General features: G+C 34.6%; 1 protein-coding gene across 5 annotated transcripts in view; it reads right to left on the bottom strand.

Annotated features, from left to right (window-relative positions):
* The window catches only part of LOC136028048 (hrp65 protein-like), a 155,370-nt gene that overhangs the window by 11,122 nt on the left and 125,498 nt on the right, over window positions 1–18,750 (bottom strand). For 2 of the 5 annotated variants that reach the window (XM_065705644.1, XM_065705666.1), the window contains 2 exons: window positions 18,141–18,275; window positions 14,936–15,140 (listed from right to left, as the gene is read on the bottom strand). In XM_065705644.1, coding sequence (XP_065561716.1) covers window positions 15,121–15,140; window positions 18,141–18,275 — 155 coding nt within the window. In that variant the 3' untranslated portion in view covers window positions 14,936–15,120. Of the gene's footprint in view, window positions 1–11,895; window positions 12,027–14,935; window positions 15,141–18,140; window positions 18,276–18,750 lie in introns of those variants that run through there. The other 3 variants (XM_065705650.1, XM_065705656.1, XM_065705705.1) reach the window with 3 other exon arrangements.

Below are 18,750 nucleotides of genomic sequence, written 5' to 3'. Positions count from 1 at the left end.
TCCTTTCGGTCGACAGTGCATATACCCCGCCTCTGACTCTCTTAGTCAACAGTGCATTTGTCTCCCAACACTCTTTAGTCAGATTAGTTCCACAATCTTTCCAAACAAGCGTTGTCTCTAAAAAAGTGATAAGTTTTTATTAGAAAGGAGGACTAGGACTTAAAAACTTTTTTTCAATGATCCCTCTCCCATTTTCATAGGCGCTAGGTTCGACACAATCACTCTCTACGAAAAGAAAAATAAATAAACAAGAAAAAAGGAAAACAACAACCACAGCCAAACAAATAATAGCACATCAATGACCATCATTCTCGGGAAAAATGTAAAATTTATTTATATATATATATATATATATATATATATATATATATATATATATATATATATATATATATATATATATAGCTTGAAGCTTTCGCAACAGAGTTCTCGAGTAAATTGAATTTAATGGTTTAAGTTTCACCAAGACCATCCCTGTTTTTGAGGTTGTTTTTCACTTTATAAGAAATTCCAGAAATTTTCTATGCTAAAAACTTTTGACATTTATTTTTAAAACCTCATTGAACCAGAGTTGTAAAAGTAAATACTGCTACCAGACTTCAGTTTTTTCGGTATCGGTTTAAATTGTTGGTGGTTTGATGATCGGTTGAAATTGAAGCTGCTTTCTACTGCTCAATATCATGCATTTTTAAAAAAGGGTCACCAACAAATTCCGCTCAAACACCATATTAGGTTACGGATGCTGCGAGGACACAAAAAGGGGTTAGCTAGACCGTATCTAGGATTTTGTTTGGGGAGGAGGGGGCTTCAATAAAACAGGGGGTTAGACAAAAATTCCAGGGGGCGGCGGTTAAACACCCTAACCCATCTGGATACGGCCTTAGTGGTATGGTGATTTTTTTCGATTTTCAACATTAAAAGAGAGCCAGGACGTGGGTGGCAATGATGGAATCATAATTTAGGCAGCCAGAGGTTTGATGAATTTGCAGAGCATGGCAAGCCACCGTTCAGCAGAAACGTAGCTCTTTAGGTGTACAATCAGCAGCGGGGAGTGGGTGGTCGTATAAAATTTCCAATCAATTAGCCTAAATATTATTTGAATTGATCGGAGTTTGTGGGCTTTTTGGTTAATAGCCATTTCTGGGGAATTTTTAAAAAAAATACTGACTGAAACCCTTCCCCCTACCCCAAAAACGAGTTAGGCTCGTGGTATTTTGCTAAATTTGTAGAATTCTTAAAAATTGGCGCTTAAATGAAAACTTATCTTACTCGAGGTTTTGAGATAATTAAAACTGAATACTAAATTAACCTAAGGACTTTTCTACTCCCAAATTGCGTCGATTTTGTGTTTTCAGTAAGGTGTTATTTTTTTATAATTCTACAAACTTAGAGAAATGTCTCGAATCAGCTTAATTGAACCTATATTGGAGATGTGTTGCAAAAAGGGCGGAGCAATAATCTTTGTTTGTTTTAAGTTTCACTTCCGCTCTTTACTTCCATCAGAAACTCTTTTTTTTAATTAATTAAAGCTAACACTAGCTTAAAATAACCGGAAGAGGGATGGCGTGTTAATAGTAAAACGGTTTATTGTAATTTCATATGAAGTTTGTCCTTGACTGATTAAATGGTAATAGTTATTTTGAAAAATGCATTCATCTTGGTTAATTTCTAAAGTCTGCCAAAGGTTCACTTTAATAAATAAAAAGAAAACCAACGCCCAAAATATTTGCTTGAGCGATGAATAAAGGGAAATGCCAAAAATGAATATCTACATTTTACTTTCCTCGTAATATTTTTTTTTCATTTAAGCTAAGCGTAGATCTTTGCCCAAATTCAAAGTTCAAAAAATAAATTTTTAAAACAATCATTTTGCGCTTGAAAGTAAAAAGCGACTTTAACAGTAAGAGCGAATAGAAATCTCCTTAATTACGAGGGGCGACCGTCCCCTTGACTATAGTATTGAATGGGTTATCGAAAAGTTTCAGGAAGAACTCAGTCAATAGTAAGTCAAGTGTTCTACAAACCTTAGCTACGCAAAATATTACTGCGGCAAGGGGTGGTGATGAGGTTTCCAAAATTATTTATTTCCGAAACTGATATAGTTAAACAGCCAAATGCAGAATTTTCACATGTTGCACATTCAGAACCATGTCAGTTCATTTCAGCTCCTTGGTCCTTTGGCTAATGGACTTATTTTTCTCCTTTTTTCGAATCTGGGCGTATACTTGTACGTTTATTTTTACGACCAACCAAATTAACAGTCTTGAGCAGACTTTTATTTGAAAGAAAATATCGTATTCAGCCAACTAATGCCTTAAAAATGTTGATTGTAGTAAGTGGCAATAACACTATTGCCAACATCAGTTAATTAAGACGGTTTTCTGCTCCTTGACCCATTCATTCATTTTTTAGTTATACATTTTTATGTTACGAAACTGATTAACAATATTGAACAAATGTTTATTTGAACAGATATGTTAATATCTGCAAATTTTCTCCACACACGAATTGATTACGGCAGGTGTCTAGTGGCACAAATAATCACCTCACAGTTCGTTGTAACGAACTGTGAGGAAAGACCGACCCGGCTCAAAAGTAAGCAAAACTCTAGATAACGGAACGTTGATACCAATAACTATATCAAAAGAATAAACGTATTACGCTGATTTTCCATATAAAAGTTTTATTGAGTTTAATGTTACCCATTAATAGCTAAGAGCCAGAGAAAGTTTGCCTTATTTTCGAAAAAAAGGGGAAACAGCCCCTAAATTGATCATAGATCACAGATGCGTGTTTGTTTTTTTTTGTTTTTGCTTTTTTATTTTTCAGGGGTGATCATATCGATCCAGTGGTCCCAGAATATCACGAAAGACCTCATTCGAACCGAGATTGAAAGCTCTAATGCCCTTTTTAACTGACCAAAAAGATTGGAGGGCAACTACGCCCCTTCTCGTCCTTTTTCCTCAAAATCGTCCGATCAAAATTTTGAGATTGTCGTTTTGTTTATCATAATTGAAAGGCCCAATTGCTTTGCCTTTGGATATAATATGACCTCCTCCCTCCCACAACCCCAGGGGAAAGGTCATTAAGTTATGAAATTTACTCATTGTTTACGCATAGTATTTTTTATTGGGGGAGTATGTATACATTTTAGGGGGTGGTGAATTTTCTTCTAGGGATTTTTCCACGGGGAATTTTCCATAGGGAGGTAAGTTTCCAGGAGTTGAACTTGTCAGGGGAAATTATAAACTGTAGGAATTGGCAAGAATTTTTTTTTATATATCTTACTATCCCTTTTCTGTCTCAGTTTTACGCGTGGAGCTGTTAAGGGTAATTGTTAAGAGTAAAGTTGTTAATGGCAAATTTTCTCTGGGATTGAATTGTCTAGAGGATATTTCCGTGGAGGTGGGACCAGATTTCCTAGCATTATTTAAAAAAAGATCAGAAATTAAATAAAAAAAACAAATTTTTTCAACTCAAAGTAAGGACCAACGTTATAACTTTCAACGAATAGAAATTACTCCGCATAAGAAGGGGGTTGCCTCCTCCTGATAGCCCCACTCTTTAAGCTAAAGTTTGAAACTTGTCCCAATTCCTTAAGAACCACTCTTGAAACACAAGGGTCGTTTAACTAGAACAACAAACAGGTTTTTTTAAAAATACTAAAAAACTTTAGCCTAAAGAGCGAAGTGTTCTTGTTTTTATTCGACTATGTAACGTCGGTTAAAATCTTGCATGAAGTGACGCAGTGTTACTCTTGACCTGAATGATCTCACATACTCTTTTGACAAATTAATAAAAAAAATAATTTTCTTACGACTACAAAGAGCAAAGTTGAACATTAAAACACAGAAATTATTGTTCCGCAGATTACATAAGATATATCTGCAAAACCAGCTCAAATACACAGACTTGTGACACTTCCTTACATTTGTAGAAACTTAAGAACTGGCGCTTTACTGAAAACGCGAAAGCGGCTGAAAAATTGGATGTTTTCTTAGAAATCACATAATTCCATAAGTGGCCTGTAGAAAACAAAAGAATGGTTTATGAGTCTCTCAACGGTCTTTTAAAGAACATGATATTGATAACTTTTACCATTCAATAACAATTCTCTAAGGAACTCAGGAAAGCTCAGGTTTCCGTGAGGTGCTAGTTTTTAGCATTATACTGATATTAGAATATATTACGTATCAGTTTATTTAAGCTTGATTTGTAGATATATAGCCCAATCTACGAGCAATATTTTTCGGTTTTAAAGTTTTAATCCTGCGGTAGTATAAAAGGTTAACAATCTACTTGAAAACAGAGAGCCCAGGGTCTGTAGGGCCAGAGCAAGGGTCCGCACTCCCGCGAGACTCGGCGACAGGCTTGCAAGCTTGTAACTTGTACCTGTAAAAAAGATTCAGCAACTGAAACGTCGTCTGATGCACCAACAACGGCTCTTGAGAATCTCTTCTTTTATTCTTTTTCAAGTTTCAACTTCGTTCATTACTTCCGTATAAGAAAAAAGTCTTTTTCAATTAATTTTTGCTTGTCTTTATTTTTTTTTTTTTTGTTCATAATAAGCCTTACAAAAAAACACAAGAGACCCACATGATTATCGATCTGAAACTTATGGAGCTTCGAGGAGGGGGGGGGCGAATAAAGAGGACTATATATTTCGGGCTTAGATGGATAGGAGGTGAGGGATAACCAAAACGCCTTTGATCCCCCCAGCATTTGGCATTATTAGCTCCAATACAACTTATTCACCAAAGACTATCGAAATTGCGTATCTAAAGTATCTCGGGAACGGCTGAGGAGATCAAATTAAAACTTTCAGGGAGTTTCGTCGGAGAGAAAGTTGCTTCAAATGGGCCAAGGGGGCCCAAAGAAAACTTGAAAGGAAAAATATTTCACTTGAAACGGGACTCAAAACTCTTTTCTGATCAATTAGGACCTGTAATCATTTTTGTTCATTCCAGAGCAACAGATAAGAAGCTTCAGGAGAAAATTCGGACTGGAATTTCGGCTTAATTTGAGAGGAAATTAAATCGACTTAAATGACAATTAATAACTCTCTTACCTAGGAGGACTCCTACATAGAAAAAATTTGAAACTTATTTTGTTTCATCTCTGATAAACTAGTAATTTACAGAGAATTCAGACAGAGCCAGATAGAACCCACTGCAAACAAAAATATTTTGAAAAAATTGGTTGTATCGATGTGATACACAGCCAACTGGGTCGACAAACCTGTCTTCTTATCCTACGCATTCAAAAATTCCAAATTTTAAATTATAATCCTATGTTTATTTTCAAGCAGAAAAACTAAAAGATAGAAAGAATTTCTAGTATTAACTAATAATAATACAATGTCAATTAAAAACGTATGACAGTTCTTTGAAAACGGGTTAATTACTGTTTAGCATTGGGTGCGATTTTCTCTAGTTATTGCTATTGCTGCAACCATGCTAGAAGAGACTAAACCTTCAGTCATGAATATTCAAAGATGGTGATTTCGAGAGTGTAGTTGTTGTGCTTCCTGGCCTTCTCAACTTCAGAAATGACAAAAAGACTAAACCTTCAGCCATGAATATTCAAACATGGTGATTTCGAGAGTGTAGTTGTTGTGCTTCCTGGCCTTCTCAACCTCAGAAATGGCAAAAAGGCTAAACCTTCAGCCATGAATATTCAAAGATGGTGATTTCGAGAGTGTAGTTGTTGTGCTTCTTGGCCTTTTCAACTTCAGAAATGACAAAAAGACTAAGCCTTCAGCCATGAATATTCAAACATGGTGATTTCGAGAGTGTAGTTGTTGTGCTTCTTGGCCTTCTCAACTTCAGAAATGACAAAAAGATTAAACCTTCAGCCATGAATATTCAAACATGGTGATTTCGAGAGTGTAGTTGTTGTGCTTCCTGGCCTTCTCAACCTCAGAAATGGCAAAAAGGCTAAACCTTCAGCCATGAATATTCAAAGATGGTGATTTCGAGAGTGTAGTTGTTGTGCTTCTTGGCCTTCTCAACTTCAGAAATGACAAGAAGTCTAAGCCTTCAGCCATGAATATTCAAAGATGGTGATTTCGAGAGTGTAGTTGTCGTGCTTCCTGGCCTTCTCAACTCCAGAAATAGCACTAAAAGCGTAATTTTCGGGGTTGTATTGTTGTTTGTTCTGACACTGCCATGAAAAAAACAAGAAAAACACCTAGATCTGAGCATTACCATTCAAGCTAGTTACTAACCATACCAATTTTTCAGAAGCCAAAAAAAAAGAAAAAGAAAGAGAAATTACTACCACTCGTGCAGAAAACGATTTCCCTTGTTTTTCCCGATGGGGGTACAAACCCCAGCCTGAGGTTTTAAACGGTGACTATGTCCACTATATGCCTTCATTTCAAGGAGATGTCATTTTTGAGCGGTTTCAGGCCCTTTTAGGTAATTCTAAAAAATTACGACTTCATAATTAGAAATCAAACAGTTCGTGTACATCAAATTCATCAAAGAATCGGATTTTTATGCTGATTTCACATGTATTAGTTTCATCAAGTTTAGTCTTACCCATGAAAAGTTACGAGCCTGAGAAAATATGTCTTATTTTCTATAAAAGGAGGAAATATCCCCTAAAAGTCATAAAATCTTAATGAAAATCATACCATCGGATTTAGCATATTAGAGAGCTCTACGGTAGAGATTTCAAGCTCCTATTTGCAAAAATGTGGAGTTATGTATTTTTTGCCAGAAGAAAGATCACGGATGCGTGTTAATTTGATTTTTTTTTTTTTCAAGGGTGATCGTATCGACCCAGTATTCTTAGAATATCGCGAGAGGACTGATTTGGACGGAAACTAAAGTTCTAATGCCCCTTTTAAGAGACCGAAAAATTGGAGGGCAATAAGGCCACCATCCAATCAAAAACTTGAGATAGCCATTTTGTTCAACATAGTCGAACATTCTAATAACTATGTCTTTGAGTATGACTTAATCCCCTACAGTTCCCGGTATGTTGTGAACTTTGCCCATGATTTACATATATTAATGGTTATTGGGAAGTATACAGACGTCCTCAGGGGGGATTTTTTCTAGTGGGGGTCGGGGGAAGAAAGTTACCTGGGATGGTCTAACCATGGAGGAATTTTTCATGGGGGAAGCAATTTTCCATGAAAGGGGTGCCGAATTTCCCAGCCTTATTTAAAAAACGATCAGAAATCGAATAAAAAAAACAAGTTTTTCAACTGAAAGTAAGGAGCAACATTAAAACTTAAAAGACCAGAAATTATTACGCATATGAGGGGGGTTCACCCCCTAGTCAATATCTCGATCTCGATCTAAAGTTTTTTTTAGTACTTTCAAAAGAGCTATTTATTCTAATTAAACGGCTGTTTTGATTCAGGGGTCATTCTCAAAGAATTGGAACAAGATTTGAACTTTAGCGTAAGAAGAAAGGTATTGACTAGGGGGGGGGGGGCCTCCTCATATGCTTAATAAATTCATATTTTTAAGTGTTAATGTTGCTCCTTACTTTAGGTTGGAAAAACTTGTCTTTTTACTTAATTAAAACCTGAATTATAGTTTTTTTTTCTGAATCAGGATTCATTGACTAATTTTTATCACCTGACAGTTTATTGGCATGTAAAATTTTTTACATGGTTTAAGCTTCAGATCGCCACCGCTGTCAGTATTAACATCTTGAGATTTTCAATAATCCTCAGTATACTAGAATATATCTGTATACTAGAGTACTCAGCCAAGTTTCTATTTCTGTTTCTACATGTCTTATGTTGGCAGTCCTAATTAGACAACAGGTTTCAATGCCAACAGAATAATTGACAGATTGCGGTTTGTAATTTATAAGTATTTTGAATTCCTTGTAATGTTGAATCTTATTACTTTGAATAACTTGCGGTTTGTAATTCGTAAATGTTTTGAATTCCTTGAAAATTCCAGAAAAATACACAAACTACAAAAAATAATCTCTTAAGAAACATGTAAAAAGAGGAATAACAAATTTAATAAAAGCACTAGACGCTAGGAAATTTTTTTACTTTATACAATTAATTAAAAAGACTTTTTCACAAAACAAGTTTTTCAAAGAAAAGTAAAGAGCTCCATTAATCCAAAAATGAGCAGAAATAAAGTCAAGTAATCTTGTTTTTGTTATTGTTATTTTATGAAAATAAATAGAACTTGAACTTGAGCTTTCAACGGTAAAAATACCACAAAATGCTATCAATAAATAAATGAGACCCAAAACAAACAAAAATTACAATAAATAATTGTAATCTATTTTTGAACAAACGGCTATTTCGAAATTGCTATCAGATGCATTTCAGAAAAATAGGACGTGAGGGGCGGAGGGAGGAGGTCTAGTTGCCTTTCGGTAAATTTCACTCTTAAAAAGGGCACTAGAGCTTCTCATTACCAATCAAATGAGCCCCCTCCCAAGTTTGTACGACAATCATTTCTATTAAAAAACTTTATATGCCCCCTGGGTATAACTTGCCCTGAGGCTTTTGGAGGGGGGTTCTCCTTCAAAAACATAACTTCCAGACCTTTCAAATACTCCGAAAAAAATGGCTATCTTAAAATTTTATTTGGATGTTTCTGGAAAAATGATAGGCGTGAGAGTTGGGGCTGGTTGCTCTCCAATCACTTTCGACAATTAAAAACTGATCCTTTCAATTTGCAATCGAATGAGCCCTAATCGAAGATACTACGACAGCTCCTTCTATACGAAGTGCTCTTAACTAAAAAAAAAAAAATATACATTGTGCCTTTATTGCTCTTTACTTAAACAGCATGAATGCTCTCGAAAATCAGTAAAATAAGAAATCGGCAGATTCCATGTGCTGTGTTAATTACCTATTCAAACCCTATGCTACTACCTCAGCAAAAGCCTGCTAGGATGAGACTGGAAAGCTACACATCATTGGAGAGGAACCCTTTACGCAGCTCAGTTGTCAAATTAATTCACTCTATATAAAAAAAAAACAACAACAGAAAAATATAACATTAATCCATAATTTTGGAAACCTTGTTTATAGTCGAACAAGGTTAAAGTTCAAGAAAACAATTAAGCTTAGATTTCCATATGCATTTGGTCATATTGGCTTTTAAACAGCTTAGTATTAACTCAACAGAAACTTTTTTTCATTCTAAGGCTGTGATTTCAAATTAAATTCTATTAGGAAAAGAAAAACGGCTGAACATAAACAACATGAATTGCTACGTTTAATATAGAAAGTCAGGTGACTTCTTAAAAATGACTAGGCATTCAATGCCAAACATTTTTATTGTGATTTCCATTTTGGATTGTGATTTATTTCTTTATTTATTTATTTATTTCTAAATTTGATTTCCATGTGATTTCCTTTTCTATTCGTATCCCTTATATCTTTGTGACCATGCACAAGTGATATGCGTATGAATTAATCCAGAATTTGGAAATACGAATAGGATGGTTTTGCTTATGGTATAAAACTTTCCCATCCAGTTTAGCTTTCCAAAAGCCATTCCTGAGGTTTGCGTCAGGGAAAGAACAAAAATCGTAGCAAAATATCTAGCAGCTTAATTGCAAAAAAGATAATCGGATAATTGCAAAAACAGGATAATTCTGTTGTTGCATTCCTCTAGTTTTCCTTCTTGAATAACGAATTTAATAATATAAAATAATTAAGAGGATGCAGATCGTGCAATGTTTCAATAAGACATACGATTCAGTCAAATTTCCTACAAATGTAATATTAAACAAAACAAGATGACTGATGAAAAGAAGAAATGTTGCACAACGCACAGCTTATGCAATTACGGTAAAACAGACAAAACGATTCAAAATTACGTAACCTACAAAATGTCACATGTAATTTTCAAAAAACAATTACCTTTCAATAGCAAAAGTGATTTTTGGCTATTTAGGGGCAATAAGCCTTGTTTATTTAATTTTTTTTAGAATTCCTTCAACAAAGAACAAGAGTTGAAGATGGAGAATATGATTAAGCAGATTTAGAAAAGAGTTTTGTTAGTTACTCTAACCGAACTTCCCAAAAGTCGTGACCTATCTAGATTGTTTTTCAAGGTCAGAAGATGTTGGTGGGCCAATTTTTAGGAAAAATTAAGGAGCCGTTTTCGAGAAAAAATATATAAACACATATACAAACATGCATGCTACGATTTGATGTGACCTTCACTGTCATTCGTCTTCTAACGGCAGACTTCGCTGCGCATCCTTTAAATTTGACCCTGTTTGTGAAACTTGTTGTGTATTTTTCATGCCTTTTGCTTTAGGTGTTTGGATTCATCATCTTGTATAATTTGGCCTGACATTGAAATTTTCATTTGTTTTCTAAGCACAGATTTCGTTGTGCATTATTTTTGTTCGCGATCCAGCGTAAATCTCTATGGATTGTTCTATTTGTTTCTCACTTTCGCTTTTCGTACTTTTCACTGTTGCATGTCTTTTTACCGCTTTGTCTATTATCTCTAATTTGTGGTTCGTTGTGAAGCTTGTTTTTAATTTAAATTGTTTCAAAAGATGGAACGATTTTAATAAAATTTAATAAAATATATGAATCCCTTTTACTAGGTTGCTAGCTACCGCTGCAACCCATGTTTAATATAAAACTACAAACAGGACAAAGGCTATGGCTTTTTCTTATTTAGAATAGTAAAAGACGAACTTCAGAGATCGAGGCATCAAACTAAACCCAATGTGTGCCATGGTTTGTTCCTTACTAGGTTTCAACGATCGGTCGAAACCTATCGGTTGAGCCATGATACCGCGGAAACTTTCATAACCCCCATTTATAATTAACAGGACCGATTATTTATATAATTTTTTAGTGTATTAACGAATTTATTATCATGTATTATATGTAACTTATTTTTCATAAGTCTCCAATGGTACAATGGGAAATATACCTGCTTGTCATACGGGCGACCAGGATTCAATTCCCTGTTGGAGGGATTTTTTAATATATTGACTCTAAATACAACTGTACAAGCCTATACTACAGTTAAATGGCCAATACAAGTTAGTACAGGCTTGAGTTCGTTCTTTATCATAATAGTTTTTGTTAAAACTCTAAAGGAATTACTACATTTTATATAACTATATCTACATGCTTTTAATTATGTTAAAAATACTATTTTGATCTTCATATGCAAGACGATGTATTAAAACTTATCAGTACTTTAATTGATTACATTTTAAAACTTATCATTTTTTAATTACAAAAGGCACTAGATGCGACATTTTCCTTTAAAATGAGCCATTAAACAGTTCTCTACTATGTCCAAGTGCCCCACTATCTGAGAAAAAGAAAAACGAAACAAAAAAAAACATACTCTCGATGCAGAATATCGTGGTTTTAGCCATTTTTCTTGATTTTCAAACCAATATATTTTCCTTGTTATTCAAGCCAAGAAACAGTTAGTTTCCTATATAGGGGTATTGGACAAGGCGGTTCAAATAGTGTACTTCTTTTTTTGACCTGACTCTAGTCTTAGGAGTTATGGGCTATTTTGCTTTTTTTTACCATAGGACGTAATCGTGTTTTACTAGGATGCTAGCTACCGCTGCAATCCGGATATTTATTTTTTATTAGAGCAGGGAGTCACATCTTTTATACAAGTAGGTAGTTACATAGGAAGTGGTGTCTCTGGGGCCAGCCCATCCGTCCCAAATATTTAAAGATTTTAATACTTTTTAAATATTTTACCTTTGTTTTGTTCGATTTTTCATTTGACCTCTCTCACTAAATAAAAAAGACTAAGAAAATATTGGCTACTTGAGTTCTTTAAATTGATTTTTCCTTTACCAAATCCCTCGCTACTTGAGTTCTTTAAATTGATTTTTCCTTTACCCACTCCCTCGCCCATCAATGAAACATATTAAGGCCGAATTGGCTCAACTTACTTCAAAAAGAGCACTGACAGCCAAACATGACACTGACAGCCAAATGCTCATAGGCCTTCTCTTATTCATCACTTTCAGATCCTTCTCTTCGCTCCTCATATAATATATAATGAAATATCTAGCTTAAAAACCTAAAACATCCATAATTTATTAACAAATTACACCGACAATGGATGGGGGTCAGAGGGAGGACAAGTAAAGAAGCTGTTCTATCATACACAGATAAGTGCCACCATCATTAATTAAAGTAGAGTGTCATCCGGCATTTCATGAGCACTTGATGGCTAGAGTAACGTGTATTTAAAATGCTTTATAAATTCATGATTGAAAGCCCCAGTGTGCCATTCCTTCTTAAAGTAACAGTCTTGCACATCCATATATATCTTTTATGATTTAAGAAAATTCGAGGATTCAATTTTAAAGGAAATAATATTTTTTCAAGATACTACTACTACTACTACTAATAACTCACTGCAGCACCAAGCCGCCTGAGGCCAACACAGCTACGCACGCTCCTCCTCCAACCTAATCTATTTAAAGCCTCCCTCTTTACACCCTCCCAGGAAGTTCCCATTTCCTTTAAATCCTTATTTATGACATCCTCCCAACCCAGACAAGGACGACCTGCTTTCCGTGTAGCCCCAGACGGTTGGCCAAACAGGACAATCTTCGGTAATCTGTCATCCTTCATCCGTAGAACGTGGCCTAGCCATCTCAACCTTTCTTTCATTATAGCCCCAGAAAGCGGGATTGAACCACACTTTTCGTACAACCTACTGTTTGAAATACGGTCAGTCAGCCGGGTACCCAGAACAATCCGTAGGCAATTTCTCTGGAAAACATCTAGTAAATTTTCATCTGCTTTTCGGAGTGTCCATGCTTCAGAGCCATATTTGACCACTGTCATCACTGTCAGTCTCAGTATTTGATTCTATTGACGTTGTCAAAGAAAAACTTCGAAATACATTAGCACAGCTTAAATGACTCTTCAGAGTTTAGACGGCTTGGAGGAGGAGGGGAGTGGTAGTTAATCCTACCTCTGTATGAGGCGGTTTCTTTTGTATTTCAAATTTGATTTGATTATTCTTTTTACTTTCTGTCGTTTCGGATCTAATTTATTCATTGGTAGTGATTTGTGTTTGTTTTTAGATTGAAATTGTTATTATTTTAACTTACTCTTGCTCGCCTTTAGCTTACTTCCAACTTTTTGTATTTAATTGAAAAACTTCTTTATGGAAATTGAACAACGTTTTTTTTATTGTTATTTGCAGTTCGTCTTTGATTAACTTTATTTTTTCTATTAGTTAATAAAAAAGAAATATTTCAGAATTTTTTTTTTCCTGCACAAAAAATTAATATTTTAGCTTGCTACTTATGTTTCGCACAATACATTGCTACAAATTTTAATAATAGTTGAGTGTAGAGTTTTGGATGGATGGACAGAGGGAATGTCATTGAAATAAGTGGATTTAAATTTGCATAATTTCTGGCCTTCTTAAGGGCTAAAGCCATACTGACCAAATCATGGCACAACCTTGAATGTAGACGAATATCGAGTGATAGTTTTATTTCAAGTATCTTATTCAATATATTTGATTAAAAAATATTATTAAGAAATGATGTTCTTTAGTTAAAAAGGAAAAGACTAAAAGCATACAAACAAGATAATAGTCATTAAAAGAAAGGGGATGTTGAGCTAACCAAATGGCAGAAATTAAAATTCAATGAAATTCAATTCAATTTCAATGAGGCCTTTTAAAACAAGAATTAAAAAAATATAATAAAACTAAATTCGGACAAACTTGAATGTATGAATAGTGCGATGGGAGGGGGGGGGGGATCGAGCTTTTAGACAGTTTTCTAGTCAAAACATTTTGTTTCTCAGGGTTACATTTGCCACTAAGAAAAGTAAATAGTCGATTTAGAATCATTTAAAGATTTCAATTAAAAGAATATGCAGAAAGAAAAAGAACTTAGCCCCGAAATTTCATTGCTTCACATCTATGAAACGAGCAAAAAAAAAAACTTGCAAAACCCCTTCACCCCTCCTAAAAAAGTTTTTTAACATAAATTTGGAAAAAAACAAACATGTCTCCGCTAAAACTATCCAATGTAATTAAAAAAATTGAAGCGAGATGCCCATTTGAAGTCAGAAATAATTCTGATGGACCCTAGTTCTGGCGTAGAAAAACGTTCTGAGTCGTTCTAAGGCATTGTGCCTTAATTCTGACATTTGCTCAAAAAGTACTAATAAGAAACATCTGAGAAGTTTATACAACCCTTTCATAGAACACCAAGAGTACTTTTAATTGAAATCAAAGCTAAATTTAGCATCAAGCTAATTTTATTTATTCCTTTATCTGTTGTAAACAACAAACAACAAAAAATTTCGTACAATTTTTTGATACTTGTTAATTATTCAGAGCTCACTCAAGAATTTTTAAATGTAGATCTGCAAAAACCGGTTTCATACCAGTTTCTTACTTGGGTGACAGAATGCTTTGGAATTATATAATTTTAGGTATATATTTGCACATTAGGACGGGGAGGGGTAAAGTATTTGTACTTCATAATAAACAATTCTTACTTCATAATATGCAGAATAACTGTAGCTAACACATCTTCCATGCAGAATCGGCATACTTTACCCCCCCCCCCCTTAATGAGCAAATACATACCACAAATTATAGTCCAATACATCCTATCAGCCATCACTTGTCTTTGTGGCTATGAAACCGGTTTTCTCATATCTTACATTCAGATCAAGAGCCTGACTGTGTTCTGAATAATTAACATTTAGAAGACTAGTCAAACACTCCTTACCATGGATCCTCCTCTCCCTGTAAAACAAACTGGGAACTTCCCATCATAAAGAGTCGAAGAAATAACTCATTCGTGTTTCACCTTACTATGAAATCGGTCAGAATCGTCATTGGCTTGACGAGTTCGTTTCTTTTTATTTTCACTTTACGTATATGCAATTTTTCAGGCAGTTATTTCTACTTTATTGTTAGAATAAAAAGGAAAAAGAAGGTCAAACCTTTATGTCTATTATCTGCCACTTCTTCTAAGATTCAAAGACCAAACGAAGTGGAAAACTTGCCCTCCCTTCAGAAGTGACTTTATTATCGTATCGTGCTAAAAGCCATCTGAAACGATTTTGATCGCCAAATCATTAAGAAGAAAGGCCAGCCAGATTTGTAAGACAAGCCAAGCAGATCAATCCTATTGACAGTTAGCAGAGCCTGATAAAAAAAAAAAAATTGGCCATGATTGTCATTACAATCGTAGGCCCTTTTGATAGATAATCTGGGTTTTCAAATTACAAATTTGATTTCCATTCGTCAAGTCATTGCGGCTTTTGATTTCAATTCACAATCTGGCAATCAAATTCTCCTGTGAATTGTAAAATCCATAACCCTATTGCAATTCAGTGTTTTCTGATTTTATATTGTAGGATTACAGAAAAATTTAATAAGCTTAGAACATTTATTTGGAACCATAAACAATAGGATTAATAAGCGAGAAATCTAACTGCACTAAAACTTTAAAATTTACATCTAGTTTCATCTAAACAGTGAAGTGTTTTGTTTTAGTAATAGCAAATCTATATTGCAGTTTTGAAAAAGTACTTAATCGAAAATCCACATTCAATTAGCGTTCAGACTGAACTTCGTTGTCTTCCGCCGGATGGCGTTCCCCCACCCAATATATCTTGGCTCAAAAACGGAATGCGCATTGACACGACCGTGGAACCAAACTACTTAATATCAAATGAAGGAAAATTTTCTGATAGTTCAAGCAAGCTCAGCAGATATTGGAAATTATACGTACATGGCCGATCCGATTGCGGGAAGAAGACTAAGCGAAGTTGCAGTCCTCACAGTTCTTAGTAATATTTATATCTTTTTTAGATTCGTCCACATCTACTAAGGGAATATTGATTTTACAAAAAACAAAAACCCAGAGCTCAAAAAATAAATCATTTTTGGCAAAGCGGTAATGATGTTCTGGTCATTAGATGGTTTAAGGAGGCAATGGTCCTATTACATGAATTTATACTGAAGCATGTGTACCTCATGGATTTAAAAACAGATTTTCAAAACCATAAAGGATAAAAGGATAAAGATCATTTTGAGCCATTGCTGGCGCATAGGGCATCGAATCGGCGTTTCAGTTGCAGGGTCTTTTTTAAAGGGAGAAGTAGCATGCTTGTCCCTAACCTTGCTGCAACGGAGATCGTTCCCCGGGCCCTTTATTGTCAAGCATCAATCCACTGTGCTACAACAAAGTTTTGAAAAAACGTGCCAAAATCTAGACACTTTCTCTTACCTTTCCTGAAAAATAAGGAAGTGTGTGCTTAGATAAATATATCAAGAAGCCAAAATTCAAGGGCTCAATTAGTAGCCTACTCCTCTTAGTAGATGTGCACAAATAAAAAAAAGATATAAATATTATCAAGAACTGTAAGGACTGCAACTTTGCTCAGTCTTCTTCCCGCAATTGACACGGCCACCCATATCTGTATAATTGCCAATATCTGCTAAGCTTGCTTGAACTATCAGGAGATGTCCTTCATTTGATAGTAAGTACTTTGGTTCCACGGCCGGGTCAATGGGCATGGCGTCTGAGACAAGATATATTGGGTGGGGAAAGTAAAGCTGTTGATTTTGCAATAAAAAAAAACATTTATTTTTATGTATTGGCTTAAAAACTGCCAATTACCAGTGGCGTCAATTCACAGAAATTAGGAGGGGATGGGGGATGTTTTCCTTTCAGAATCTAGGAGAGTAGCAATTTTACTATTTATGCAATTTCTTCTATGAAAGTACTGAGAAAGAAATGTTCTAATGAAAATATTTGCAAAAGCTTTTTTCAATGAAAATACTATACACAAATACTTTTGCAATTACTAGTTTTTTGTCTTTTAGGCAATTTAATATCATTTCATAGTGCGTCTATTCAAAAATTTTGGTTTTCTTTTTTAGAATCTTGGAATTGAATCCAACAAATATTCTTGAAATTACCTTTTTTTTGCTCTAATCAATTTAAAGTACTTCTCTGCAATACAGATGCATAAAAATGACGTCTCTCACATAAATAGTTTGTTTTCCAAAGTTAAGGCTCAACGAATTTTCTCAAACTTCTGACCTATCTACATCAGTTTGTCAGGCCAGAATATACCAGATGCCAATTTGATTTTACAAGCACTGAAACGCAAGGCTTTTCATATATACTATCTATTTGAATCTAAAATTAAAAAAGGTTTATTAAAAATGTTCTATTTTTTGCCCTCAAAAAGAAAAAAAGAAACATTTTTTTTGGCATTCATTAAAAAAAAAAATACTGAATTTGTTATTTATTATTCTTTCATGTAAGTCAATCAAAAAAGATATTTTCAAAATCCTCATGCCAGCTGAGGATTGCAATTTCCATATTGTTGCGTCACTTGTAAGCACATGTGCCGTTAATGATAGTTTCCTAGAAGCATAGCAAACCTTCTCTATTTAAGGAACTTTCTTTCCTTGTCCTATATTTTGTCAAAGCAAAACACGTAGGTAGTTATCTCACTCTGGATACTTCAAGGAAGAAATACCTAGTACAGAGCACTTGAAAAACATCTTCAATCAGTCCATCAATCTTCCACCAATCGCCGTCGTCCATCAATCTTCCATCAATCAGTCCATTAATCAATAGGGTGGGAAGAGAATTTTTTTTTCGATCTTCAGGGGGTTCGAATCCCGGTGTCGTTGATTCTTTTATTAAGGACAGGGGTCAGTAGTGTGATTTTGTAAGCTTAACCGGAGTTGACCCAGTTCTTAATGGGAACCTGGATAAATTTAGCGAAGGTGAACAGGAAAGGCGTAGGAAAATGAAGATTGGCTGCCCCCATCCCCATTACATTCCTGGCTGAATGGCAGTGAGACAGGTATCAGCACCACCGCTTTAGACTAAGAGGAAGATCTTTACTTTATTCCATCAATTTATACCTGACTCCTTAAGGGCATAGCACTATACTGATAAGTGCGGGTAAAAGACAAGCATCATATGAGGTATACACAATGTGCTTGATGCCAGAAAATGTAAATATGTAAAATATGTATATATGTAAATATGTATATTACATCCTTTTAGTTTAAAAGCTGATGAATCTTTCATATTGGAGACATGGTTCAAGTAATAGTTATGATCAAAATAGAGAAAACGAGAACCTTGTTGATAATCAAGTATCTCCAGGTACTCACCACAACTTTCAACATTTGAGTGACTTGACACCGTATTACATTTTGTCCATTTCCTCCTGAAATCCCGCAAATAAACACCCATAGCTTCTTTAACATCTCTAGGCTGAATTTCATTGTATTTTGATGTGACATACCCTGAAACAAAAAAAAAATAGTACGCGAAAGCAAAAACGTATTCATAATTAATTTACAAAATGCTTTTATTTTTTTAAAAGGTAAAGCAATGAGTGTATTAGCTTATACACTCATTGCTTTACCTTGTACAAAGGTAAAGCAGATGATGTACAAAGTCAGAAGATGTACAAAGTAAAAAAAAAAAAAAAAAAAATCCTCCAAGATTTTCCACATGATAGTTTCAGGCTAGAAGTTTAAAGAAACAATTTTACTACAAACCTTACAATAATATCATAACTGCAAAAAAAAAATGTAACGACTTTGTAATGTAATGAAAATGTTTGTAACGAAGAAATATACACCAACAAGCATCAAAATGAATCAAGAACGAAAATGATGGACGACGAAATCTATAGTTAGGAATTACTTAATTCAATTGAAATTGCTGATTTGTCACTCCATGACTTAAAACTAAAGAAAGACACAATAAGTTTAG

Source organism: Artemia franciscana, chromosome 1 (assembly GCF_032884065.1).
Source record: "Artemia franciscana chromosome 1, ASM3288406v1, whole genome shotgun sequence".
Classification (NCBI taxonomy): domain Eukaryota; kingdom Metazoa; phylum Arthropoda; class Branchiopoda; order Anostraca; family Artemiidae; genus Artemia; species Artemia franciscana.
The sequence above is the reverse complement of the archived record's forward strand: the minus strand, read 5'-3'. Positions and strand labels throughout refer to the sequence as shown.